This window comes from Miscanthus floridulus, chromosome 8, assembly GCF_019320115.1.
Source record: "Miscanthus floridulus cultivar M001 chromosome 8, ASM1932011v1, whole genome shotgun sequence".
Taxonomy (NCBI): Eukaryota; Viridiplantae; Streptophyta; class Magnoliopsida; order Poales; family Poaceae; genus Miscanthus; species Miscanthus floridulus.
Window position 1 is genome coordinate 20,600,423 of NC_089587.1, and position 26,039 is coordinate 20,626,461.

Consider the following 26,039-nt stretch of genomic DNA (forward strand, 5'->3'; position numbering starts at 1 on the left):
ACCGTTGTGTGGATTCGTGCCCTCCATCATTTTAGCTGCGTCGGTAAATGGACCGTTGCGTTTCCACGCTGCGCTTTAACGGGCTTTATGGGCCGTTTGTATCGTTGAGAAATCTATTTAAAGACCCTTTTATCTTCCTTTCCCTTGTCATCTAGCTCTTGCTTTTAAACCCTAGTTCTCAGAAACCCGCCGCCGTCATTGTCGTCATTGCCCGAGCGCCATTATTTTAGCTTCGTCCTCCTTAGCGCCTTCTTTGCTTCCGCCAGTTCATGGGAAAGAAGAAGACCGCAAGCAAGTCTCAGGCGACCTTCGTGGACGAGGAGTCATCCCTGTCTTTGATTGAAAACCTAGAGTTCGTGGCCATGAGGGCGGCTCAGAAGGTTTGGCCTGTTCCGACGACCGGCGAAGACCAGCTGCGCGAGCTTGTTAGTGATGGCTTGATCCAAAGCAAAGTCATCGCTGAATGGAGAGTTCCGGGCGAGCATCGGGTTCCGGCTCCGGGTCCTGGTGAGATTGTCCTTTTCGTTTCTTTTGTCCGCGCCGGACTTTGTCTTCCTGCTTCCGCCTTCCTTCATCAGTTTCTTGGCTATTTCGGGGTTAGTCTGAACCATCTAACCCCCAATGCTGTTCTCCATCTTTCCGTTTTTGTTCATCTTTGTGAAGCCTTCCTTGGGATCCCTCCTTCTCTCTCTCTTTTTCGCTTTTTCTTTCGCCTGAAACCTCAACCCCGCCGTGAGGAAACCAGTGCCCTCGGCGGTTGTGGGATTCAGTTTCGCCAGGGTCTTAAAATCAAGTTTTTTGATTACGACTTGGTCGATTCTGTCAAAGATTGGCGTGCCGAGTGGTTTTACGCCGCCAATTTGATCCCTTCTCTTGTCGTTCACTCCGGATCTGGTCCCGTGGTTAATGACCGATGGGACAAGAAGCTTGAGTCACCTGCTGAGATTCAAGCGATCCAGCCACTCCTTGATAGAATTAGCATGCTGAAACAGCAAGGTTTGACCGGCTTTGGTATTGTTTCAAGTTTCCTTCGTCGCCGGGTTCAGCCCTTGAAAGAGCGGGAACATCTCGGCTTTGAGTATTCTGGGGCCGAGGATCCTTCGCGCATGGTCCCAGCTCTTGAGCTGACCGGTGAGGAGGTACTCGAGCGCCTTCAGAAGATGCTGAAAGGAGTGAGCGTCATTCCTCCTGCCGTCCCTGAGTACTCGGCCAACAACCCGCCCCCGGCTGTGAGTTGCCTGTTCTCCTTTTTCTTTTTATTTGAGTTCTTTAAGTACTCTTTCTGCGTCCGTTCTTGCTTAGTTTTTCCTTGTCTTGGTGTTTTGTCTTTTTTCGTAGGTGCTTGGGTGGAACTTTGTTGATCCGATCCCCCTTGATGTTCTCCCTGCTGTGGCGGAGGCTGAGGATCGTTCAGCCGGTACTTCTGCAATTAGTAAGTCTCAAACTTTTACAGCCCTTCCTGGGGTCTCTTTCAGATTTGATGATGTATATGAAGAGTATGTTCCTCGTCTAGTCCCTCGCGGTCCTCGCAGTGTCCCGAAGAGGGGGCGAATGGACGGGTCCTCATCTGGCTTGCCTGTCTCCAAGAAGCCTCGCAAACCAAGTACTCCCTCAGGTACTCCAGTTGTTGCTAGCATGCTCTTAGGTGAGCACATTTAGTATTCTTTGTTCTTTTATTTTCATGTTTCTCTCTTGAACCGAGTACTCTTCATCTCTTTTTCAGCGGGTGTTCTGGTTTCGCTGGCTGAGGAAGAAGAGGATGATGAAGTTCCTCTCATCATGCGGCGGTGAGTCGTTTTTCATATTCTTGTCGGCTTGAATTTTTCCTCTTTGTTTTTAATTTTAGTCTTGAACTTTTTGAAGTAATCGGAGGTCGGGTGTGAGTTCTTCCGAGGCTCTCCCGCCGACCTCTTCCGAAGCTCCGGGGTCGAGTTCTTTGGTTGCTTCTGCCCCGAGCTGTACTGCTCCTTCGGTGCGGATTTCTTCCACCGCTCCAGCCCCGACTTCTTCCGCGGCTCCGCTGTCGGCTGTCCCGCTCCCGTCGCTGGGCGGCGGGGACGTCTTCGCCGTCGTGGTTCCCCCTGCGAGGCCTTCTCTTGGCTTCGCAAAGAAAAAAGTAGTCGGGTGAGTAGATTCTTGCTTCATCTTTTTGGCTTTTATCTTCCTCCCTCTGGTTCTTATTGGTGTTTCCTTTTATCACTTTTCAGTGCTTCGTCTTCTCTAATTTCTTCATCGACTTCTTCTCTGCCTCCCGTCATGCCAACGAGTTCTGAGCTTCGAGACTCACAACATTCTGTTGATGAAGTCGCGGCGGGGGCTTCAGAGCTACCTGGCGGAGTCGCGGATTTGGTCGCTCCGGAGGTAACTGTGGCCGTCGCGCCGGGTTCTTCTGGGGGTTTAGCTCCGGCTTCCCTGGAGGTTGCTCTGGTCGCTCCTGCTTCACCCCAGCCGGCTTCTTTTTCCCCTTCTCTTGCTTCCGGCGGCCCTTCGATTTCTGGTGACGTGGTGCAACAGTTTGATGCCACTCATCGGTTATCGGAGCTAACCGCAGCCTGGGGGAGCTTGTCGACCCTTGCGTCTTCTTTTGGTGAGAAACTTCAGGTAGGTTTTATTGCTATTTCTTTTTGCGTGTTTGTTTCTCTTTTACCCTTACGTCTTGTCTCTCTTTGCCTCTTTTTTGCTCAGTCTTTCTCTCGCGATCATTCTGGCTTCTTCTTCTCATCTGAGAATGAGAGGAAGCTGTCTTCGGAGGTGGACGCTCTGAAAGCCGATCTTGACCTCCTCCGGGCTGAGTTGGAGACGGAGCGTCAAGTGCATCAGAAAGAGGAGAAAACCCTTCGCGCCCGGGTAGTGGAGACGGAGAAGCAGAGAGATGCTGCAGTGGAGTCTGCGAAGAATGAATGCAAAGGTGCCGTGGGTTCTGCCTGTTTCTTCTTGTATTTTGACTTGTTTTCCTGCTGACTTGTTCTTGGGTGTCTTGCCTAGCTCTCCGAGTTGAGAAGCAGAAGCTCTCGGAAGGTATTGAAGAAATGAAAGCTCTTGTCCGTTCTAGTCACAATAAAGCTGAGGAGGTAATAACTCATGCTGAGGAAGAACTTGCCCTTGCTAGGTTGATTAGGCGCGGAGCTGACAGAGATCTTGTGCAGGCCCAAAAAACTATTGAAAACTTGTCCGGGAAGCTGGCGACGGCTACTGAGAATTGGAATGCTTTGTGGAAATCTTTTCGTTCAGTAGCCGATGTCCTTCGGACTCCGGCGGATGACGGGCAATCTTGGGCGCAGTTCATTCCCCGGATTCCGACTCGTTTCCAAGAGTTCGCGAAGAGGTGTGCCCAAGTTTGTACCAAGAATGTGCTGGCCCAGGTCCGGGTCCTTGCTCCAGAGGCGCCCCTCTCCAAGATAGCGGAAGAAGCTGAAAGCCAAGAATATCTCGACGCCGTTGAAAAGATGGAGCCTGAGGTCGAAGATCTAGCCAGTAGAGTTGTAGATAGTCTAAGTATTGATATTTCTTTTTCTGATGACAATGCCTGACTCAATTGAGCGTTCTCTTGTAATATTGCACTCCTTTTTAAATGAAGATTCTTTATTTTGTTGATGTATTCTTTGCCTGGGTGCGGTTGAAGTTATTTGACTTGCTGAGTACTTTGTCCTGTTCCTGTCTCTGCTCCGTAAAATAACTCTGCGCGTTATTCTGACGAAGCCTCTCGACTTGTCGAGTACTTTTCTTTTCTTTCTCCCTTGTGATCCGTCGAGTGCTTTGCATTAACAACCTTTCGCCTGCGCTATGTGAAATGACTCGGTATAGAATGCTGCCTTGATAAACTTCGGCATCCGAGTGCTTTCTTGAGTGGCACTCGTTCTTTTCCTATCTGGACGTAGCCCCCGAGCCTCTTGCTTTTCGGAACGAAGTGCTGGAGGGTCTTTTGAAGTTAAATTTCGGCCGACTTGTTTTGGTTGTTAGCTTTTAGCTACCCTCATCGGCGGGCTCAAGCATCTTTTCAGCTATTTTGCACCCGGCCGGGACGCTCAGGCATGTTTTCAGTCATTTTGCTTTTTGTTTCGGGTGTTAGCTTTTAGCTACCCTCATCGGCGGGCTCAAGCATCTTTTCAGCTATTTTGCTCTCGGCCGGAATGCTCAGGCATGTTTTCAGCCATTTTGCTTTTTGTTTCGGGTGTTAGCTTTTAGCTACCCTCATCGGCGGGCTCAAGCATCTTTTCAGCTATTTTGCTCTCGGCCGGGACGCTCAGGCATGTTTTCAGCCATTTTGCTTTTTGTTTCGGGTGTTAGCTTTTAGCTACCCTCATCGGCGAGCTCAAGCATCTTTTCAGCTATTTTGCTCTCGGCCAGAATGCTCAGGCATGTTTTCAGCCATTTTGCTTTTTGTTTCGGGTGTTAGCTTTTAGCTACCCTCATCGGCGGGCTCAAGCATCTTTTCAGCTATTTTGCTCTCGGCCGGGACGCTCAGGCATGTTTTCAGCCATTTTGCTTTTTGTTTCGGGTGTTAGCTTTTAGCTACCCTCATCGGCGAGCTCAAGCATCTTTTCAGCTATTTTGCTCTCGGCCGGAATGCTCAGGCATGTTTTCAGCCATTTTGCTTTTTGTTTCGGGTGTTAGCTTTTAGCTACCCTCATCGGCGGGCTCAAGCATCTTTTCAGCTATTTTGCTCTCGGCCGGAATGCTCAGGCATGTTTTTAGCCATTTTGCTTTTTGTTTCGGGTGTTAGCTTTTAGCTACCCTCATCGGCGGGCTCAAGCATCTTTTCAGCTATTTTGCTCTCGGCCGGGACGCTCAGGCATGTTTTCAGCCATTTTGCTTTTTGTTTCGTGAAAACAACTCGTTGGAAGTCATGACACGGCATGCTGTGGATGAATATTATCTTTATTGATCATGAGTATAAACTAATACATATGTTTTTGAAGAGTATTGTCTTTCGTTGGTTGTGAACGTAGGTCCCTTGCGGCTTGCATGTCTGTTTTTCCTGAGTTGTTTTTACGCATGGAATCTTCTTAGCTGGCTGATGTGCCATGTATTGCTGACTTCTTTTCCATCTTCGGTCATTAACTTGTATGTGCCGGGTCCAGTGACTTTTGTGACAATGAACGGGCCTTCCCAAGGACTGAGTAGCTTATGTCGTCCATCAGTCTTTTGTATCCTTCTTAGCACTAAGTCTCCACCTTGTAGTGATCGAGATTGGGTAGCTACCTGGCGGAGTCGCGGATTTGGTCGCTCCGGAGGTAACTGTGGCCGTCGCGCCGGGTTCTTCTGGGGGTTTAGCTCCGGCTTCCCTGGAGGTTGCTCTGGTCGCTCCTGCTTCACCCCAGCCGGCTTCTTTTTCCCCTTCTCTTGCTTCCGGCGGCCCTTCGATTTCTGGTGACGTGGTGCAACAGTTTGATGCCACTCATCGGTTATCGGAGCTAACCGCAGCCTGGGGGAGCTTGTCGACCCTTGCGTCTTCTTTTGGTGAGAAACTTCAGGTAGGTTTTATTGCTATTTCTTTTTGCGTGTTTGTTTCTCTTTTACCCTTACGTCTTGTCTCTCTTTGCCTCTTTTTTGCTCAGTGTCGACGAAATATGGTCGGCAGTCTACCTAGGGGTATGCCCAAGGTAGTAGATTATCGGCAGACAGATGCGCAAGCCCCAAACAAGACGGTGACGCAAGACAGACACGAGGTTTTATCCAGGTTCGGCCGCCAAGAAGGCGTAATACCTACGTCCTGCGTCTGATTTGTATTGCTGTATGTCAATGAGAGATATTTTTTAGAGGGGTCCCCTGCCCGCCTTATATAGTCCGGGGGGCAGGGTTACAGATCTGGAAACTAATCCTAGTCAGTTACAATTGCCATATCTGGCCGGATAAGGATTCCTATTCTAACCGACCAGGATCCTGCTTGGTCGCCAAATCCGTCTTGATTCCTTGTGCGGGACTCCGATCAGGTTGACTGGGCCGCACGTCATCTTTTGGGTGGACTGAACCCATCGATCCGGGCCAGCCCAAGCTTAGCCGTAAGGGTATAGGGGTTAATACCCCCACAGCTAGTCCCCGAGCATCATGTATTATGCTGCGACACGCCATTTGAACCTTCTCCGACAAGCGAGGCTTGAATTCTTGACGCCTCCGACCACCGTCATCACCGGAGAAGTAGGTTGTCCGAAGAATGCATGGTGCTCTTAAGAAAAAAGAAAAAGATATCTGTCCCAGGAAGTGTGCCCACTTGTATTTCTGAAAAGAAATGTAAGTGCGTCTTGAAGCGTAGCATCTTTGATCATCAGAAGCGTAGGGGTCGAAAAACAAACACATTCACCGCAAGGTGAAGTGTGCCCACTTAGTCCCCGAGCCTGGTAGTAGGTGACGTAGGCACGTGGTGCCAGGGTCTAAAAAGAATTCCCAGTTACGTTGAGAACCCAATCGTCGTACAGGCGATACGAGATGCACCGGCAGGTGCATCGTACCGATGTAGTCCCCGAGCTTGCTGGAAGGCGAGGTATGAGCCTTGTAGCAAGGTCTAAAAGAAAAGTCTCTTAACTGTATGTGAGTACAAATCACATGTAGCCAACGAGAACCACTATTCAAGCAGTGGTCGGGGCAGTCCCCGAGCATACTAATAATCCTCATAATCATTCAAACACAGGGGTCAATTTAAACAAACACATTCACCGCAAAGTGAAGTGTGCCCACTTAGTCCCCGAGCTTGCTGGAAGGCAAAGTATGAGCCTTGTAGCAAGGTCTAAAAGAAAAGTCTCTTAACTGTATGTGAGTACAAATCACATGTAGCCAAGGAGAACCATTATGCAAGCAGTGGTCGGGGCAGTCCCCGAACACAGCCGTGGTCGGAGCGATCCCCGAGCACAAAAGTGGCCTGGGCAGCATCCAAGCATAGTAGTGGTCTGTGCAATCCCCAAGCACATTAGTGGTCTGGGCAGTCCCCGAGCACATTAGTGGTCTGGGCAGTCCCCGAGCACATTAGTGGTCTGGGCAGTCCCACGATCACTTGCGCTGCTTGTACTATTATTTTGTGTACTTCTCTCTATTCTCTGCCAAGCCCAGTCTGACACGTCTGGTCAAAAAAGTAAATAGGTATAGTACATCATTCTGTCTTCTATTCTCTCTCTCTTTTTTTTTTTTTTTTTTTTTTTGCAAACAGTCGGTTGACACCTGTATTGAGGTGTGTCAGTGTGGGCCCCCTTACACCATCAACGAAGAGGCGCGTACACTGTTACCGAAGGAGCGCGTTTATTGGCGCAGATTTCGAGGTTGTGTGAACAACCGTCTGCGGCGCGTGCGCACGACTCCCAATATTCTCGGGCGGACGAAACGACGGTGCTCTTTGTTTTATATAACACAGATCTGGTAAGTTACTCATACCATTCCCCATTGTCATCCGCCGCCGCAACCTTCTTCTTCCTCCTGCCGAACCCTATTCCCAAAAATCATCACCAATCTCCTCGGTCTCCCGCATCCACCCAGTTCGTAAAGACGAACTAATGGCAAAGAGAGACGCCCAGAAGAAAGGCGGGGTCATGGCGAAGGAATGGTGGAAGTCGCGGAGCAACGAGCAGACCATCGAGGACCTCGTCGCCATGGGAGTGCTCCACAACAAGGCACTTGCGGGATGGCGTGCACCGGAAGGAGAAAGCTTCCCCGATCCACAACCAGGTGAGATTGTGGTCTTTGAAGATTTCTTCAAAAGGGGTTTTGGGATCCCAGTGCACCCTTTCCTTCAGGGGCTCTGTTTGTACTACGAGATTGGGATTTGCAATCTGCATCCCAACTCGATTCTTCTTGTCTCCACCTTCATCCATCTCTGCGAGGCGTATGGCGGCTTCCAGCACCATTTCGACCTCTTTCGCCACCTATTCTGTCTTCGGAAGAAAGGGAGCGGTGGCTCGAAGATCGCCGGAGGCGTTTACCTGAACCTGCGCGACGGCATGAAGGCTCAATACCTGCACTGCCCCTGGAACACCTCATTGGACGAGTGGTACAAGAAGTGGTTCTACATCCGTGAAGAGCCGAACACCATCACTCTATGCGATGTGGGCTTGATTCCAGAGAAGAAAAGCAGCTGGTCGGAGAGGCCCGAGAACTTGGAGCAGATCACCGAACTGCTCGGAATGATCCCGTGGGGAAAGCTTGATGGCCCGAGCGTTGTCGGCAACTTCATCAGCCGAAGAATTCAGCCGTGCCAGAAAAGGATTCACCCCGGCTTCGAGTACCAAGGAGGCGCTGATCCGACGAGGACCAGAAAGGAGCCGCTCGACAAGATGGAGATCAAGGCCAGGATTGGAGAGCTGTTCAACCTGGCCGATCCCAATTATGTTGCACTGAACACCATTGAACACGCCTTCAAGCTGGCTCGCCCTCCCCCAAAGGTAAATGACGCCTCCTTTCAACTGTACAGTCATGTTGCATCGATAAAATAACTGTCTTTTCCTTCAATGTGTGTCTTCAGTGTAATGGCCGTGACCGGGCAGGAGTGTTTGTGTCGCCTCCCCCCGGTGTAGAATGGCCACAAGCTACTGGGCCAGCCGCCCAGACCAGCGCCAGAACCGACGACGTTCACTGGGTGGTACTCGAGACCGTGGAGGACACCTCGACCAGAGCCGCTGGCAAGCGTCCGGCTGCCAGCAAACGACGTCAAGCCATCTTCCCCCCGTCGGACGACGAAGCAGAGGATGCGGACATCTTCCGGCTCGTCCCCCGAAAAAGGAGAAGGCAGGTGGGACCGTCGGAGCAGGGTGGCTCCTCTGTGCCAGTAGTGGTCACAGCACCGACCACTGCAACACAGAGCACGAACGAAGAAAACGTGCCGCATCAAGCTCCGACGCCCGTACCGGAGGTTGAACAAGTCCCGGTGGAAACTGCCGAGCAAGCGGAGCAGGGGCGGTCGAGGAGACGTTCCTTCCTCACATCCTTCCGCAAATCAAAACTGTAAGTATCTATACTTTTGATGCAAGCTTTGCATTTTGCATTGGGTGCTATTATCTTCTGAAGTTGTCTCTGAATGTATTAGATCGGCGTCCACCGAAAGCCCCGACCAGCTAGCTGGGTGCGGAACGTCCTCTCCAAAAACGGCGGGACAAACTGGTCAGCAACCGACCGTGGAGGAGCCCATGGCAGGGACTCTGCCTGGTCCTCAGCAGGCGGACGACCAGACGCCAGTCCCCGAGCAGAATACAAGTGCTCCGAGCACAAACCCTGATGAGGCGGATACCACAGCGCCACGGGAGCTGGATCTAGTCGAGGGGCAGCAGCCAGAAGTTGCCCAGAACAAGGGTGCTGACGCGACGGCTCGTGGGAAAGCCCTGGTGGTCGTGGAGTCTGCGAACTCCGGACCACTGCCGCCTCCCGAACAGGAGGCTGAAGAGGATGAAGTGGAAGAAGTCCTGGGCCGTCCCCAAGATAAACGACAACATGTATATGTGTCGCGCTATCGGAACGACGAATGGGTCATGCACGAGGAGATCCCAGAGGCCGAGGAGACCTTAAGAGTTGAACGAGCGGCCAAACGCCTGGTGACTGAAGTCCAGGTATATTTGGCTTTAGTCCTTAAACCTGTTGTGTAGTCGAACTGTCTGACGTAGCTTGTCTGTATGCAGGACGTGATGAAAACTGCAAGGTACCGAAAAAGGTGCTTCGACCAGATAGAAGTAGTCATGAATACCAATAAGGAGTTGACGGCTGAAGTGGAACGCCTACGGCGCCAACTTGAAGCCACCGACCAGGAGAGGACAAACCAAGAAGCACAGAACCAAAACCTGGTCGGCCAGCTCAAAAACAAAGAGCAGGAGAAAGCAGGTAAGTGTTCACCGTATCATAGCAAGTGCTGGACTTGTGTTTTTTGTTCTTGACAGCAATAGCTGTAATGCAGGTTTAGAAGCTGAAGTGACCCGCCTCCAGGGGGAGAACAGCCGCGCGCTTGCAGAATGTGGTCGCCTGAAGGTGGACAACGAGAAACTGGCACGCCGCCAGTTGGAACTCCAAGACCACACTAACAAAATGAAGGACGACCTGAAAAGTAAGCACTCCAGACCACCTTTCTCGTTCAATTGCCCACATTGCCTTGCCGTGTCATCACATTTGATGTCTTGTACTGTTTTCAGTTTTGAAAGTCAATGCCAAGAGGCACCTTGAGGCCGTGATCAAGGAGCGTGACGACTGGAAAGCACAATGCCTTAAGGCCGCCGAGGAGCGGGACACGTGGAGCAAGCGGTGCCAAGAAATGGCGACTGGCATTGTGCCCGTCCTCGACCTTATCGACCCGGCGCTCACAGAGGAAGAGCTAAGGACGCCTCAGCTCGGACTGGTCGAGAGATGCAAGCAAGCATGGGGATGGTTCCAAGACTTCGTGAAGGAGGCGGGTGAGTACACGGGTGCCCATGTGCTAAGCATGGTTCGTGCTCACTACCCCCTGATCGATCTCAAACGCTTGGAGGCTGGGTACCCGAAGGAGATAGACCCAGACCAGGCCGAAGAGCTTCGGACGGCCCAGCTGGACTTGTCGTCAAAGATAATTGGCGATATTAACCTGTGCGGAGGTGGGACAGCACCTTTGCAGGGTATGCCATCGACAAGCCAGCTGGAAATGCCGTCAGCTACAAGCCAACCAACGGAGCCTGCGGTCTCGACCAGCCAGGCACCGGTGGGGCCATCCCCTTCAGCTTGACTAGCTCCAGAGTCCCCGAGACTCGAGTAGGGTATCAGAGGCGGCGAGCAGTAAATGCCATGCGCCCCGACCAGCCGATGTAATAGGCTTAGAGCTGTAGAAGGAGGACATAGTTGTGTTATTGTAAACTTGAGCCTTTTCAGGCAAGCTTGTAATAACGTAACTGTATATCATTATAAGCTTGTTTGTTTTATACAAAACGTACTTTAAGCTTGAAATTTTGTGTTGGTGTAACTAAGTGGGAACGTGTTAACGTTCTGTTTAGTTGTACCGTTTTGCTCGACACGTCATCCTGAAAAGTTTGTGCGGCCCTAGTCTGGCATGTGGTCGGAGTATGAGGTACTATGACCTGTACACACGTGAACGCAGACAAGCCAAACCAGGGGGGACCTGCCGATCACCCGCAACGTAGAGAGCGGATCCCGTGCACGTGTTGGGAGGAACCGGAGACAGGGCCTGCTCCGAAAACCGTAGAAGGAATGGTGGTCGGCTTGTACTGGCTTAAGTTAGAATAACCATAAAATTTGGAGTGACACATTAGAGTGGTCGGAGAAATCATAGTTGCTTTAGTAAAGTAAATCGAAAATACAAGTAGAGTACATATCTCAGCAGTTAAGCATAGAAACGTCTAAGCTTGTCGATGTGCCATGAGTTCGGTACGTCCGTGCCGTCTAGATGAGCTAACCTGTAAGACGTTGGACGTGTGACTTCCTTGATTATGAAGGGTCCCTCCCATGGGGTTGCGAGTTTGTGGACACCAGCCTGGTTCGTCTTCCACTTCAAGACTAAGTCCCCGACCACGAAGAAACGCTCTTTAACGTTCTTGTTGTAGTACCTGCGCAAAACAGCAAGGTACTTGGCCGTGCGTACGCAAGAATCAAGCCTTTTCTCTTCTGCGCTGTTGACTTCTAGCTCCCGTACTTCGTCGACCTTGCCTTCGTCGAAGTTCTCTACCCGTGCTGATCGGAAAGCTATATCTGATGGGAGGACTGCTTCAGCTCCGTAAATCATAAAGTATGGTGAGACGCCAGTGTTACGACTGGGCTGAGTTCGGAGGCCCCAGACAACGGCTGGTAACTCCTTGAGCCATCTTCCAGGAGCTTTATCGTTTTCTCTGTACATCCTCTTTTTCAATGAGTCCAAGATCATGCCATTTGCCCGCTCGACTTGTCCATTAGCTCTAGGATGCGCCACCGAGACGTATTTTACAACTATGCTCCTTTCATCGCAGAAGTCCCAAAAAGCGTTCCCGGTGAACTGAGTACCCAGATCAGTAATGATGCTGTTGGGCACGCCGAAACGGTGGATGACCTGGTCGAGGAATGTGACGGCTTTTTCTGAGGATGCCTGTACCAGAGGCATGTATTCTATCCACTTGGAAAACTTATCAATTAGCACGAAAACGCATGTGAATTTCCCAGGAGCCGGTTTGAAAGGCCCGATCATGTCCAGTCCCCAGCATGCGAAGGGCCAAGAGGCTGGAATCGTCTGGATCTCATGTGCCGGTACATGGATTCTCTTGGAGAAGAACTGACAACCTTCACAGCGGCGGACTAGCTTCTCTGCGTCGGCCACTGCTGACGGCCAATAGAACCCTGCTCGGAAAGCCTTACCGACCAGTGTTCTTGAGGCCGCGTGGTTGCCGCAGGAGCCAGAGTGAATTTGGTCTAGGAGATGCTTGCCTTCCTCCTGGGTTATACACTTCATCAAGATTTCCTCCTTAGCGTTTTTGCGCCATAACTTGCCATCGACGAGCAGATACTGCTTACTACGACGCATCAGGCGTTCATTTTCTGTTCGATCGATATAACCGCTACCGTCTGTTAAGTACTTGATGAAAGGTGTTCTCCAGTCTTGCTCATGAGTGGTCGGAAGCGGCTCGGTTGTGCTCGGCGCTGGAACCGTAGCCACTAATTGCTGGTCTGAGACTTTGTCGGTCGTTGAATCTTCGTCTTCAATGGAGGGCGTGAGCAGGTCTTGGACGAATACGCCATGTGGGATTTTGGCTCGGGATGATCCTAACTTTGACAACGCATCTGCTGCCTGGTTCTTGTCCCGGACCACGTGTATGTACTCGATGCCATAGAACCTGCCTTCCAGCTTTCTTATCAATTTGCAATATGCGTCCATCTTTTCACTGGTCGTGTCCCAGTCCTTGTTGAGTTGGTTGATGACCAGAGCCGAATCTCCGTAGACATAGAGACGTTTAACTCCAAGCTCAACCGCAATGCGTAGACCATGCAAGCATGCTTCATACTCGGCGGCATTATTAGATGCTGGGAAATAAATCCTGAGGACGTACCGGAGCTTTTCCTTGGATGGTGATACGAAAAGAACTCCTGCTCCCGCACCGTCAATGTTGAGAGAACCGTCGAAGTACATCGTCCAACATTCGTCGGATCCCTGAGAGGCGGGAGTGCTTAAGTCTGTCCACTCGACGATGAAATCGACGAGTGCCTGGGACTTGATTGTAGTACGGCTTGCAAATTCCAAGGAAAGGGGGCATAGCTCCATTGCCCATTTGACGATGCGCCCGTTCGCGTCCTTATTGCGAATGATGTCCCCCAAAGGATACTCGGTCATGACCACCACACGATATCCGTCGAAGTAATGTCTCAACTTTCGGGATGTTATCAGTATGGCGTAGAGCAGTTTCTGAATCTGTGGGTACCTGGTCTTGGATTCGTTGAGTACCTCACTAATGAAATAAATTGGCCGCTGTACCTTGTAGGCGTGGCCCGGCTCGTCACGCTCGACCACCAGTGTAGTGGAAACCACCCGATCGGTTGCCGCAATGTAAAGTAGGAGAGTTTCGTCTTCTCTGGGAGCAGTAAGTACCGGAGGTGACGTGAGGTATTGTTTCAGCTGCATGAAGGCAGCGTCTGCTTCCTCCGACCACTCGAACTTCTCGGACGCTTTGAGCAGTTTGAAGAACGGTAGTCCTTTTTCTCCTAATCTTGATATGAAACGGCTTAGAGCAGCCATGCAGCCGGTGAGCTTCTGGACATCCTTCACCTTTTTTGGGGGCTTCATGTCTAAGACAGCTTTGACTTTCTCCGGGTTAGGGCGTATGCCGTCGTAACTGACGACGTTGCCGAGCAATATGCCAGAAGGGACACCAAAGATGCACTTCTTTGGGTTTAATTTCCATTGGAACGTATTAAGGGCTGCGAAGGCGCGTTCCAGATTGTCAACAAGGGTATGTGCTTCCTTGGTTTTGACAACTACATCGTCGACGTAAGCCTCGACGAGGCCGTCTTTTATCTCGTCGTTGAGGCAGGCCTGTATAGCGCGTTGGTAGGTAGCACCGGCGTTTTTGAGCCCGAACGACATGGTCGTGTAGCAGTAGGCGCCGAAAGGCGTGATGAAAGATGTCTTGATCTGGTCGTCCTTTTTGAGAGCGATCTGGTGATAACCAGAGTAGCAATCGAGAAAGGAAAGTAGCTCGCAACCGGCGGTTGAATCTACGACCTCGTCTATGCGAGGTAAGCCAAAGGGGTCCTTAGGGCAGTGTTTGTTGAGATCAGTGTAATCAACGCACATTCTCCATTCATTATTCTTTTTGCGTACAAGAACCGGGTTGGCTAACCATTCCGGATGATACACTTCTTTGATAAATCCGGCTGCCAAAAGCCGTGTAACTTCTACCCTAATCGCCTCCTTTTTGTCGCGAGCGAACCGTCGTAGCTTCTGCTTGATTGGTTTGGCTTTGCTGTTGACATTCAAGGAGTGCTCAATCAAGTCCCGAGGTACACCGGGCATGTCAGAAGGTTTCCATGCAAACACATCCACGTTGCCCCTCAAGAACCTGACGAGCGCGTCTTCCTATTTGGGATCCAGGTCGGCCCCGATGAGGGCCGTTTTGCTGGGATCACCCTCGACCAGCTGGATCGTCTTGTGCTCCTTGCACCTGATGTTCTTGCGCGGAGCCTCGAGCTCTGGGATCTCCAAGTGGTCGGCCGTGGTCTTCTTAGCATCGAGAATGGTCTCGGCCATGCGAATAGAGAGGTCATGGGCCTCTGCTATTTTGAAGCTGTCGTCCTCGCAGGTGTAAGCTGCGTATACGTTGCCCCTGAGGGTTAAAACTCCTTTCTCAGTAGGCATCTTGAGCACCAGATACCTGTAATGAGGTATGGCCATGAATTTGGTGAGCGATGGTCGACCAAGAATAGCATGGTAGGTGCCGTCGAAATCAGCGACCACGAAATTGACATAGTCGGTGCGGAAGTGGTCCGGAGTCCCAAACTGCACCGGTAGCGTGATCTGCCCGAGAGGTGTGGAGCTCTGTCCGGGGAGAACGCCCCAGAACTGTGCCTCGTACGGCTTCAGGTCCGCCTGGGCTATTTTCAGAGCAGGCAGGCTGTTCTTGAACAGTATATCAATGGAGCTGCCGCCGTCGATCAGTACTCTGTCGAATTGAACCTTGTTGATGCAAGGATCGAGGACCAGGGGAAAACGCCCTGGCTCGAGTATGGCGGCCCATTGGTCCTTCCTGCTGAAGTAGATTTCACGGTGAGACCACGGAGGAAGCCGTGGATCGGTAAGAAGGTTGTCGTTCTTTGCCACGTTCAAGCAGGCGCGGGCGAGCAGCTTGCGTTCTCGTTTGGTCTCAATGGACACCTTGCCGCCGATGATGGTGTGCACGCGATCCGTCGGCTTGACGTATTTATGACGAGGGTCTGCATCGTCGTCGTCATTGTCCTCGTTGCGCTGTTCCCTCACGTCAGTAGGCTTGTCGAACGTATCCGGAGCCTGTTGGCGCGTGTAGATAGTCTTGAGGACGCGACAATTCTCCATGGTATGGTTCGACTTGGGATGGAGCTGGCAGGGGCCCTTCAATGCCTTGGCGTAATCGTCCTCGTAGTTACGACGTCCTCCGCCCTTTTTCACAGTATTGACCTCGCCATCATCTTCCCGAGCACGCTTGCTTCTGTAATCGTCACGGCGGTTGCGCCGCTGATTACGTTGATCACGGTGGTCGCGGGAGTCGTTGCGCTGGTTGCGGCGGTCAAAATTGTCGTTCCGACCACGGTTGTCGCGGTAATCATCGCGGTGTGGGGGGTGGTCGGAGCGTGGGACCCTTGCTTCTTCTTCAACGATTATCTTTTTAGCGTCGTCAGCGTCCGCGTATTTCTTAGCGGTGGCCAAAAGCGCTGTGACTGACTCAGGTCTTTTCCGGAGGAGCTTGTCTCTCAGGGCGTCGTGGAAGCGGAGGCCGGTGACGAAAGCCTCGATTGCTTCATTGTCGGATATTGATGGGACCTTGATACGCATCTCCGAGAAACACCGAACGTACTCGCGTAGTGGTTCGTCTTTCCGATCTCGGATCCGTTGCAGATCGTACTTATTGCCGGGTTGTTCACAAGTAGCGATGAAATTGTCGATGAAGGCCTGCTTGAGTTCCTGCCAAGAGTCAAAAGAGTTTGCCGGCAAGCTAACTAGCCATTGGTGACCTACATGACCAACGGCGACTGGGAAGTAGTTAGACATAACGTGCTCGTCAGCCATGGCTGACCGGCACGCGGTTTCATAGAGCATGACCCATAATTCGGGGTTTTCTTTGCCGTCGTACTTCTGAAGCTTTTCGAGCTTGAAATTCTTGGGCCATATGACTTGGCGCAGGTGTGGAGTGAACTGCTTCAGACCCGGTGGACCGTGGACGGTGTCGTACTCCATACGGCGATAACTTTCATGGGATGCACGATCGTCGGCTCTCTGGTTGATGCGAGCACGCAAATCACGTCCACCGAGGTAATGGCGGAGATCGTTATTGCCATCGCGGCGATCTCGATTGCCACCTGGATTAACGCTGCGACCGTGGTTATCACGGCGATTGTCGCGGTTATCTCGGCGGTTGTCGCCTCAAACGTCGTGGCGGTTATCCTCCCGGCGGCGGTTGTCGTCCCGACCACCATCACGACCACCGTTCCCGCCTTGACGGTTGTCCGATGGGTCGTTATTGCGCGAGCCACGTAGGTTGAGTGGCTGTGAGCGACTTGAGTATTGGCGGCTGTGGCTTGATTCGACAGAAACGGATGGAGCCCGGGCTTGGTTCATCTCTGCGGTCTGAGCCATAGCAGCCGTCAAATAAGCTTGTATGTCATCACGGATTACTTGAGTCTCGGGAGTGTTGGGCAGCCGCTGCATCGTCGCCATGGCAACGGCTACGTTGGCGCTTGGGGTCTTGAAGACTTGTTTATCCCCCACCCTGTCGAAAGCGTTGTTGAGGTCGTGCGGTTGGACCCTTATGCGTCGTGCCTCCTGGTCTGCTTCAGCTTTGATTTGCCGGCGATTAAACCGGTCAATATTGCGTGCTTCGCGTGCAGTCTTTTCTTGTTCTGTTTCGCCAACTGCTGGCGGCTCGTCGTTGCTAACAACATGGATCAAATCCCCTCGTCTTGGCGGGAAAGACGGAAATTGGGGGAAACCCGGGGCGTGGTCTGGTAGATCCAGATCGTATTGGGCGCCTTCATCTTCGTGACGCTGAAGCTCGGTGTGGACAGATGCGTTGGACGCGATGCCGGATGAGGAGCTGGAGTCACCTTCTCGGACTGTGTGGACGGATCCTTCCCGATAATCTTCGATCCGGACCATGTTGACGATGTTGCATGGCTTCGGCCGAGATCGGTGTACAGGACACAGATCCGAGCGGTGTCGCAGGTTGTACGCGTAGCTGGAGGCAGCGTTTTGCAGGCCGTAGGGCTGGACCTGGTGGTTCTCCGTCGGGGCTTCGTACTCGCAGAGTCGGAGACCCGTCGCAAAGGCTGGCTGGCGACGAGCAGAGCGCCCCTCAGGAGTAGATACGACCATAAGATCTGTTCCGAGTCGTGCAGGACGACTGGTCCGAGCTGGTCGGATAGATCTGCTATGGGGAGATGTTATCTGCTCATTAGGTTGGCTTTGAATCGTACTTACCAGAGCTAGGGTTTCAGCGAGTTTGATGCCGACCCGATCGATGGAGTCGAGCAAGTCGGTGTCGTCGATCTGTTTTCCTCTGTAGCGGGGAAGCAGACGACGGGTTGTCGGCGTGGCTGTAAGCGTGGTCGGAGCCAGATGTACCGTGGTCGGAGCCAGATCCATCGTGGTCGGAGCCACGTTCGTCGTGGTCGGAGCCGTGTTCACCGTGGTCGGAATCGTGTTCACCGTGGTCGGAGCCGTAGCCGATGCAGGTGAAGTAGTCGTCGGCGCGGGTTGAATCCATGCCTCCTCCGCGGTCATGGTGGTGGAGACATCGGGGCCGGTGGTCCAGGTGATCTGGCCGACGGTGAACGTGAGGCCGTTGGGTGTAGCCATGGAGCCGGAGACGATGACCATCTTGTTTGCTTGATGAGCGGTACGCACACCCCCTACCTGGCGCGCCACTGTCGACGAAATATGGTCGGCAGTCTACCTAGGGGTATGCCCAAGGTAGTAGATTATCGGCAGACAGATGCGCAAGCCCCAAACAAGACGGTGACGCAAGACAGACACGAGGTTTTATCCAGGTTCGGCCACCAAGAAGGCGTAATACCTACGTCCTGCGTCTGATTTGTATTGCTGTATGTCAATGAGAGATATTTTTTAGAGGGGTCCCCTGCCCGCCTTATATAGTCCGGGGGGCAGGGTTACAGATCTGGAAACTAATCCTAGTCAGTTACAATTGCCATATCTGGCCGGATAAGGATTCCTATTCTAACCGACCAGGATCCTGCTTGGTCGCCAAATCCGTCTTGATTCCTTGTGCGGGACTCCGATCAGGTTGACTGGGCTGCACGTCATCTTTCGGGTGGACTGAACCCATCGATCCGGGCCAGCCCAAGCTTAGCCGTAAGGGTATAGGGGTTAATACCCCCACACTCAGTCTTTCTCTCGCGATCATTCTGGCTTCTTCTTCTCATCTGAGAATGAGAGGAAGCTGTCTTCGGAGGTGGACGCTCTGAAAGCCGATCTTGACCTCCTCCGGGCTGAGTTGGAGACGGAGCGTCAAGTGCATCAGAAAGAGGAGAAAACCCTTCGCGCCCGGGTAGTGGAGACGGAGAAGCAGAGAGATGCTGCAGTGGAGTCTGCGAAGAATGAATGCAAAGGTGCCGTGGGTTCTGCCTGTTTCTTCTTGTATTTTGACTTGTTTTCCTGCTGACTTGTTCTTGGGTGTCTTGCCTAGCTCTCCGAGTTGAGAAGCAGAAGCTCTCGGAAGGTATTGAAGAAATGAAAGCTCTTGTCCGTTCTAGTCACAATAAAGCTGAGGAGGTAATAACTCATGCTGAGGAAGAACTTGCCCTTGCTAGGTTGATTAGGCGCGGAGCTGACAGAGATCTTGTGCAGGCCCAAAAAACTATTGAAAACTTGTCCGGGAAGCTGGCGACGGCTACTGAGAATTGGAATGCTTTGTGGAAATCTTTTCGTTCAGTAGCCGATGTCCTTCGGACTCCGGCGGATGACGGGCAATCTTGGGCGCAGTTCATTCCCCGGATTCCGACTCGTTTCCAAGAGTTCGCAAAGAGGTGTGCCCAAGTTTGTACCAAGAATGTGCTGGCCCAGGTCCGGGTCCTTGCTCCAGAGGCGCCCCTCTCCAAGATAGCGGAAGAAGCTGAAAGCCAAGAATATCTCGACGCCGTTGAAAAGATGGAGCCTGAGGTCGAAGATCTAGCCAGTAGAGTTGTAGATAGTCTAAGTATTGATATTTCTTTTTCTGATGACAATGCCTGACTCAATTGAGCGTTCTCTTGTAACATTGCACTCCTTTTTAAATGAAGATTCTTTATTTTGTTGATGTATTCTTTGCCTGGGTGCGGTTGAAGTTATTTGACTTGCTGAGTACTTTGTCCTGTTCCTGTCTCTGCTCCGTAAAATAACTCTGCGCGTTATTCTGACGAAGCCTCTCGACTTGTCGAGTACTTTTCTTTTCTTTCTCCCTTGTGATCCGTCGAGTGCTTTGCATTAACAACCTTTCGCCTGCGCTATGTGAAATGACTCGGTATAGAATGCTGCCTTGATAAACTTCGGCATCCGAGTGCTTTCTTGAGTGGCACTCGTTCTTTTCCTATCTGGACGTAGCCCCCGAGCCTCTTGCTTTTCGGAACGAAGTGCTGGAGGGTCTTTTGAAGTTAAATTTCGGCCGACTTGTTTCGGTTGTTAGCTTTTAGCTACCCTCATCGGCGGGCTCAAGCATCTTTTCAGCTATTTTGCACCCGGCCGGGACGCTCAGGCATGTTTTCAGTCATTTTGCTTTTTGTTTCGGGTGTTAGCTTTTAGCTACCCTCATCGGCGGGCTCAAGCATCTTTTCAGCTATTTTGCTCTCGGCCGGAATGCTCAGGCATGTTTTCAGCCATTTTGCTTTTTGTTTCGGGTGTTAGCTTTTAGCTACCCTCATCGGCGGGCTCAAGCATCTTTTCAGCTATTTTGCTCTCGGCCAGGACGCTCAGGCATGTTTTCAGCCATTTTGCTTTTTGTTTCGGGTGTTAGCTTTTAGCTACCCTCATCGGCGAGCTCAAGCATCTTTTCAGCTATTTTGCTCTCGGCCGGAATGCTCAGGCATGTTTTCAGCCATTTTGCTTTTTGTTTCGGGTGTTAGCTTTTAGCTACCCTCATCGGCGGGCTCAAGCATCTTTTCAGCTATTTTGCTCTCGGCCGGGACGCTCAGGCATGTTTTCAGCCATTTTGCTTTTTGTTTCGGGTGTTAGCTTTTAGCTACCCTCATCGGCGAGCTCAAGCATCTTTTCAGCTATTTTGCTCTCGGCCGGAATGCTCAGGCATGTTTTCAGCCATTTTGCTTTTTGTTTCGGGTGTTAGCTTTTAGCTACCCTCATCGGCGGGCTCAAGCATCTTTTCAGCTATTTTGCTCTCGGCCGGAATGCTCAGGCATGTTTTTAGCCATTTTGCTTTTTGTTTCGGGTGTTAGCTTTTAGCTACCCTCATCGGCGGGCTCAAGCATCTTTTCAGCTATTTTGCTCTCGGCCGGGACGCTCAGGCATGTTTTCAGCCATTTTGCTTTTTGTTTCGTGAAAACAACTCGTTGGAAGTCATGACACGGCATGCTGTGGATGAATATTATCTTTATTGATCATGAGTATAAACTAATACATATGTTTTGAAGAGTATTGTCTTTCGTTGGTTGTGAACATAGGTCCCTTGCGGCTTGCATGTCTGTTTTTCCTGAGTTGTTTTTACGCATGGAATCTTCTTAGCTGGCTGATGTGCCATGTATTGCTGACTTCTTTTCCATCTTCGGTCATTAACTTGTATGTGCCGGGTCCAGTGACTTTTGTGACAATGAACGGGCCTTCCCAAGGACTGAGTAGCTTATGTCGTCCATCAGTCTTTTGTATCCTTCTTAGCACTAAGTCTCCACCTTGTAGTGATCGAGATTGGGTATTCTTGTTGTAGTGCCGTCTTAAACCTTGTAGGTATCTAGCTGTTTGGAGGGTAGCGTTTATTCTGACTTCTTCTGAGCTGTCGAGTTCTAATCTTCTTGTGTGTTCTGCTTCTCCTTCATCATATTGTTCTATTTTCGGGGATGTCCAGATCAAGTCGGCGGGTAGTACGGCCTCTGACCCGTAAACTAGGAAGAAAGGTGAGTGGCCTGTTGCTCTGCTTATTTGAGTTCGTAGCCCCCACACTACTTTCGGTAGTTCTTCAATCCATTTGGACCCATAGTCCACTAGTTCTTCGTATAACCTTGGTTTTAATCCGGCTAGTATGAGTCCATTAGCTCTTTCTACTTGTCCGTTGGCTTCTGGATGTGCAACGGACGCGTAGTCTATACTGAAACCACAGTCTTGAGCCCAGCTTTTGAATTCTGTAGCTGTGAAGGGTGAGCCTAGGTCTGTGATGATTCGATTTGGCATGCCGAAGCGGTGCATAATGTCTTGGATGAACTCGACTGCTTTGGTTGCGCTGTATTTCGCGAGTGGTTTGTATTCAATCCACTTGGTAAACTTGTCAATTGCCACAAAGATGTACTCGAAGCCGCCTTTTGCTTTTTTCAGGGGTCCTACTTGATCTAGCCCCCAGCAGGAAAAAGGCCAAGCGGGTGGAATGCAGATAAGATTGTGAGCTGGTACATGGGCTTGTCTTGCAAACATTTGGCAACCTTTGCATTTTCTGACAAGCTCTTCTGCGTCTTTCAAAGCGGTTGGCCAGTAGAATCCGGTACGGAATGCTTTGCCAACCAGTGTCCTTGAAGCGGCATGATTTCCACAGCAACCTGAATGTATTTCGTCTAGGATCTCTTTACCCTCTTCAAATGAGACACATTTTAGGAGTACTCCTGATGATGCTGCTCTTCTGTAAAGTTTATCTCCTACTATAACGTAGTTCTTGCTTCTGCGAACAACTTGGGTGGCTTCTGCCTTATTTGCTGGTAATTTGTTTTCTTTGATATAGTCAATGAAAACTTGGGTCCATGAAGTGTTGATTATCAGGATCTGAACGCCTTTAGCCTGGATTTCTTGTGTTGTTTCACCGGGTTGTTTGATAGAGGGAACTGATAGTTCTTCTATGAATACGCCAGGTGGAACCTTTGCTCTGTCTGATCCAAGTTTGGCAAGGACATCTGCTGCAATGTTGGAATCGCGTAGAACGTGTAAAATTTCTAATCCTTGGAAGTGTTTTTCAAGTTTCCGTATCTCGGCACAATAAGCACCCATGTTTTCTTTGGTGCAGTCCCAATCTTTGTTGACTTGGTTGATGACCACTGCTGAGTCGCCGTATACGAGTAATCTTTTTATTCCGAGGGTAATCGCGACTCGTAGCCCGTGGATGAGTGCTTCATATTCTGCTTCGTTATTTGTAGCTTGCCATAATATCTGAAGGACGTACTTGAGTTGTTTTCCTTCTGGAGAAATGAGGAGAACGCCTGCTCCGGCCCCGCCTAGTTTGAGTGATCCATCAAAGTACATCTTCCAATGGTCGAGGATTGTATCTGATAAGGGCTGTTGAATCTCTGTCCATTCGGCCACGAAATCGGCGAGGGCTTGGGATTTGATTGCTTTCCGTGGGATGAAATTGATGTCCAGAGCTCCAATTTCAACTGCCCACTTGGATATGCGCCCTGTGGCGTCTTTGTTGTGTAGGATGTCTCCGAGTGGAAAATCTGTCACTACAGTAATCTTGTGGCTTTCGAAATAATGGCGAAGTTTCCGAGAGGTAATGAGTAAGCGTAGAGTAGTTTTTGTACATGTGGGTACCGGATTTTGGATTCTGACAGTACTTCGCTGATGTAGTATACTGGACGTTGTACTTTATACGCACGCCCTTCTTCTTCTCTTTCTATGATTATTGCTGTGCTGATTACTGTGGGAGTTGCCGCAATATATAGCATCATATCTTCGTCTTTCTTTGGGGGTGTCAGGATAGGCGATGAAGTGAGGTATTCTTTAAGTTTTTTGAAAGCTTCGTCGGCTTCTGTTGTCCACTCGAACTTGTCTGTCTTCTTTAGTAGTTTAAAGAAAGGTAACCCCTTTTCGCCGAGTCTTGATATGAAACGGTTGAGGGCCGCCATGCATCCTGTTAGTTTCTGCACATCTTTGACACTTCTAGGTGGGCCCATTTCTGTTATGGCTCGAATTTGTTTGGTGCTGGCTTCAATCCCGCGCTGACTGACCAAAAATCCGAGTAGTTGCCCTGAGGGAACTCCAAATACACATTTGTTTGGATTCAATTTCCATCTCCATTTCTTCAAGTTTTCGAACGTTTGCTGTAAATCTTCAATTAGGGTGTCTGGGTCTTTGTTTTCACCACCACGTCGTCCACGTATGCCTCCACATTTTCACCGATTTGATTCCCAAGGCAAGTCTGGATAGCTCTTTGGTACGTGGCGCCAGCGTTTTTTAGTCCAAACGACATGGTCTTGTAGCAGTAGGCACCAAACGGGGTGATGAAAGATGTCTTGCTCTGGTCTTCTTCTTTTAGTGCGATCTGGTGATACCCTGAATAGCAATCGAGAAAAGATAATAATGCAGATCCTGCTGTCGAGTCAACTATCTGGTCAATGCGTGGTAGCCCGAACGGATCTTTTGGGCAATGTTTGTTGAGATCTGTGTAATCGACGCACATGCGCCACTCGTCTGTGTTTTTCTTCTGAACAAGGACCGGGTTCGCTAGCCAGTCTGGATGTAGGATCTCTTTGATGAATCCGGCTGCCATCAGTTTTGTTATTTCCTTTTTAATTGCTGCCTTCTTGTCGGGTGAGAATCGTCGTAGCCGTTGTTTTACAGGTTTGGAGCTTTGTTAACATCAATTCTGTGCTCAGCCAACTCTCTTGGGACCCCTGGCATGTCGGCTGGCTTCCAAGCGAAGATATCCTTGTTGTCCCGAAGAAAGTTGGTGAGCGCGAGTTCCTATTTTGCCGAGAGGTGAGCGCTGATAGTCGCTGTCTTGGAGGTGTCGCCTGTGCCTAAGTCGATTTGCTTGACGTCGGCTTCTTTTGGTGGTGCAATGATACTGGGTTTTTTAGCTGGTATTTCTAATTCTTCCTGGCTTGTTTTCGCCGCGATTGTGGCTATTTCTTTTCTTCCATTGTCAGCTTGTGCTTTGGCTGCAATTTGGATCGCCTGAACGTCACAGTCAAAAGCGCGCTTTAAATCGCTTCGAAGAGAAAGGATACCGTGGGGTCCTGGCATTTTAAGCAGTAGGTACGGATAATGTGGTATTGCCATGAATTTGGCTAGCGCCGGTCGTCCTAGGATTGCATGATATGATGAGTCGAAGTCGGCGACTTCGAATTTGATAAACTCTGTTCGGTAGTTTGAAGGAGTTCCAAAGGTAACAGGTAAAGTAATTTGTCCGAGTGGCATGGCTGTTTGCCGGGTACTATTCCGTAAAAAGGCGTGCTTGTTGGTGTAATCATCCCGGCGAGTTGTAGTCCCATTTTCCTTAGGGTTTCTGAAAAGATGATGTTAAGCCCAGCTCCTCCATCGATTAGTACTTTGGTGACGGTCATACCAGCTATAGTTGGATCCAAAACTAATGGATAATGGCCCGCGTTTCCCACGCTAGTCCATTGGTCTTCTCTGGTGAATTGGATAGGATACTGTGACCAATTGAGGTATCTTGGTGTAGCCGGCTCTGCTGTCATAATGGTCCGTAGTGCTAGTTTTTCTTGATGTTTGCTTCTGCAATCCGGAGCCCCTGAGAAGATCACTGCTACCGTTCCCCTAGGTTTTTGGAATCCTTTGTCCTCGTGGTTGTCTTCTTCTTTTTTCTGATTGTCCTCTTTGGCGTTTTCCTTACTATCTTTTCTTGTGTATCGATCATTGAAAGTGTAGCAATTTCCGATGGTGTGCCTCCCGCCAGGGTGTAATGGGCAACGTATGCTTTCAATGTCATCATATCTTCTGGGTTTGGGAAACTTCTTTGATTTGTCGGCCATCGCCACAGTATTGTCTGGTCTACGTTTTCTTTCTTGATGTCTGCTACTCGATGATTTTGCTTGTCCGAGTTGTCCTGGTTGTTTCTGTCTGGGAACCTTTCCCGTGTTTTTTTCTTCTGCAGTAATCATCTTTTCTACTGTTCGTCTGAATTCTTCATTGTTTCTCGGATTTTCTTTGCAAAAATCTTGAAATTGCCACCTAGCCATGATTCCGTGAGAGAAAGCTTCAATTACTTCTCGTTCGGTTATGTCATGCACTTGAGCTCGTAGTTCGCCGAATCGTCGATAGTAGTTTCTGAGACTTTCACCTCCCTTTTGCTTGAGTCCTTTTAATTCTGCATGGGTGATTGGATGTGTAATGATTCCTGCAAAATTCTCGCAAAAAGCTCTTTGCAAATCCTCCCAATTTCTGATAGATCCTGGGTTCAGTTTGTCGAACCATTGGAGAGGCATGGCTTCCAGTGCCATGGGAAAGAAAAGGGTTTTAATATCGTCATCTCCTCCGGCTAGTTCAATTGATTGTGAATATATTCTGAGCCATTGCCTGTCGTGCGTCTTGGTTTCTTTGAATTCGGATTCGGCACCTTCTTCTGGCCAGCTGTCGTTCTGACGGGAATAATCTTGCGAGATTGTTTGGGTAGGTATCCTACTTCTAGTCTTCCCGGGTTGTTCAAATCGGTGGCCCTGATTATGTTCCTTCCTACTTCCTTCATTATGGCTTCCACTTGGCCCAAGTCTTTCGAAAGCAGATTTCCTTTGATTTTGTTCTTCTTGTCTGTGGGTTGTTGATCTTGCGGGTAGTCTTGATCGAGCTCTCTCTTCATGTGTTTTCGGGATCGTTGATCGGAGCAAGTCCTGGAGCTGTTCATACTTTCACTGGGGTGTGAAGTTTTTCCGAGTTCTTCTAATGCCTCTCGAATCTTATCGTAGGGTGTATTCGCCGTGCGTCTTCCCTCGACTTCTCGTTGTGATTTTCTTTTGTCATACTCAGCCAATTCTGACTCGTATCTGATCCAAGCTTCCTTGCGCTG

General features: G+C 50.3%; 1 protein-coding gene across 1 annotated transcript in view; it reads left to right on the top strand.

Annotated features, from left to right (window-relative positions):
• The first annotated feature begins 1,160 nt into the window (after window positions 1-1,160).
• LOC136468665 (chitinase-like protein PB1E7.04c) overlaps window positions 1,161-26,039 on the top strand; it is a 44,087-nt gene continuing 19,208 nt past the window's right edge. The window contains exons 1-7 of the mRNA XM_066467156.1: window positions 1,161-1,229; window positions 1,339-1,417; window positions 1,476-1,485; window positions 1,864-2,124; window positions 2,208-2,601; window positions 2,686-2,908; window positions 2,986-3,109. Of these exons, the coding sequence (XP_066323253.1) occupies window positions 1,161-1,229; window positions 1,339-1,417; window positions 1,476-1,485; window positions 1,864-2,124; window positions 2,208-2,601; window positions 2,686-2,908; window positions 2,986-3,109 (1,160 nt within the window). The remainder of the gene's footprint in view (window positions 1,230-1,338; window positions 1,418-1,475; window positions 1,486-1,863; window positions 2,125-2,207; window positions 2,602-2,685; window positions 2,909-2,985; window positions 3,110-26,039) is intronic.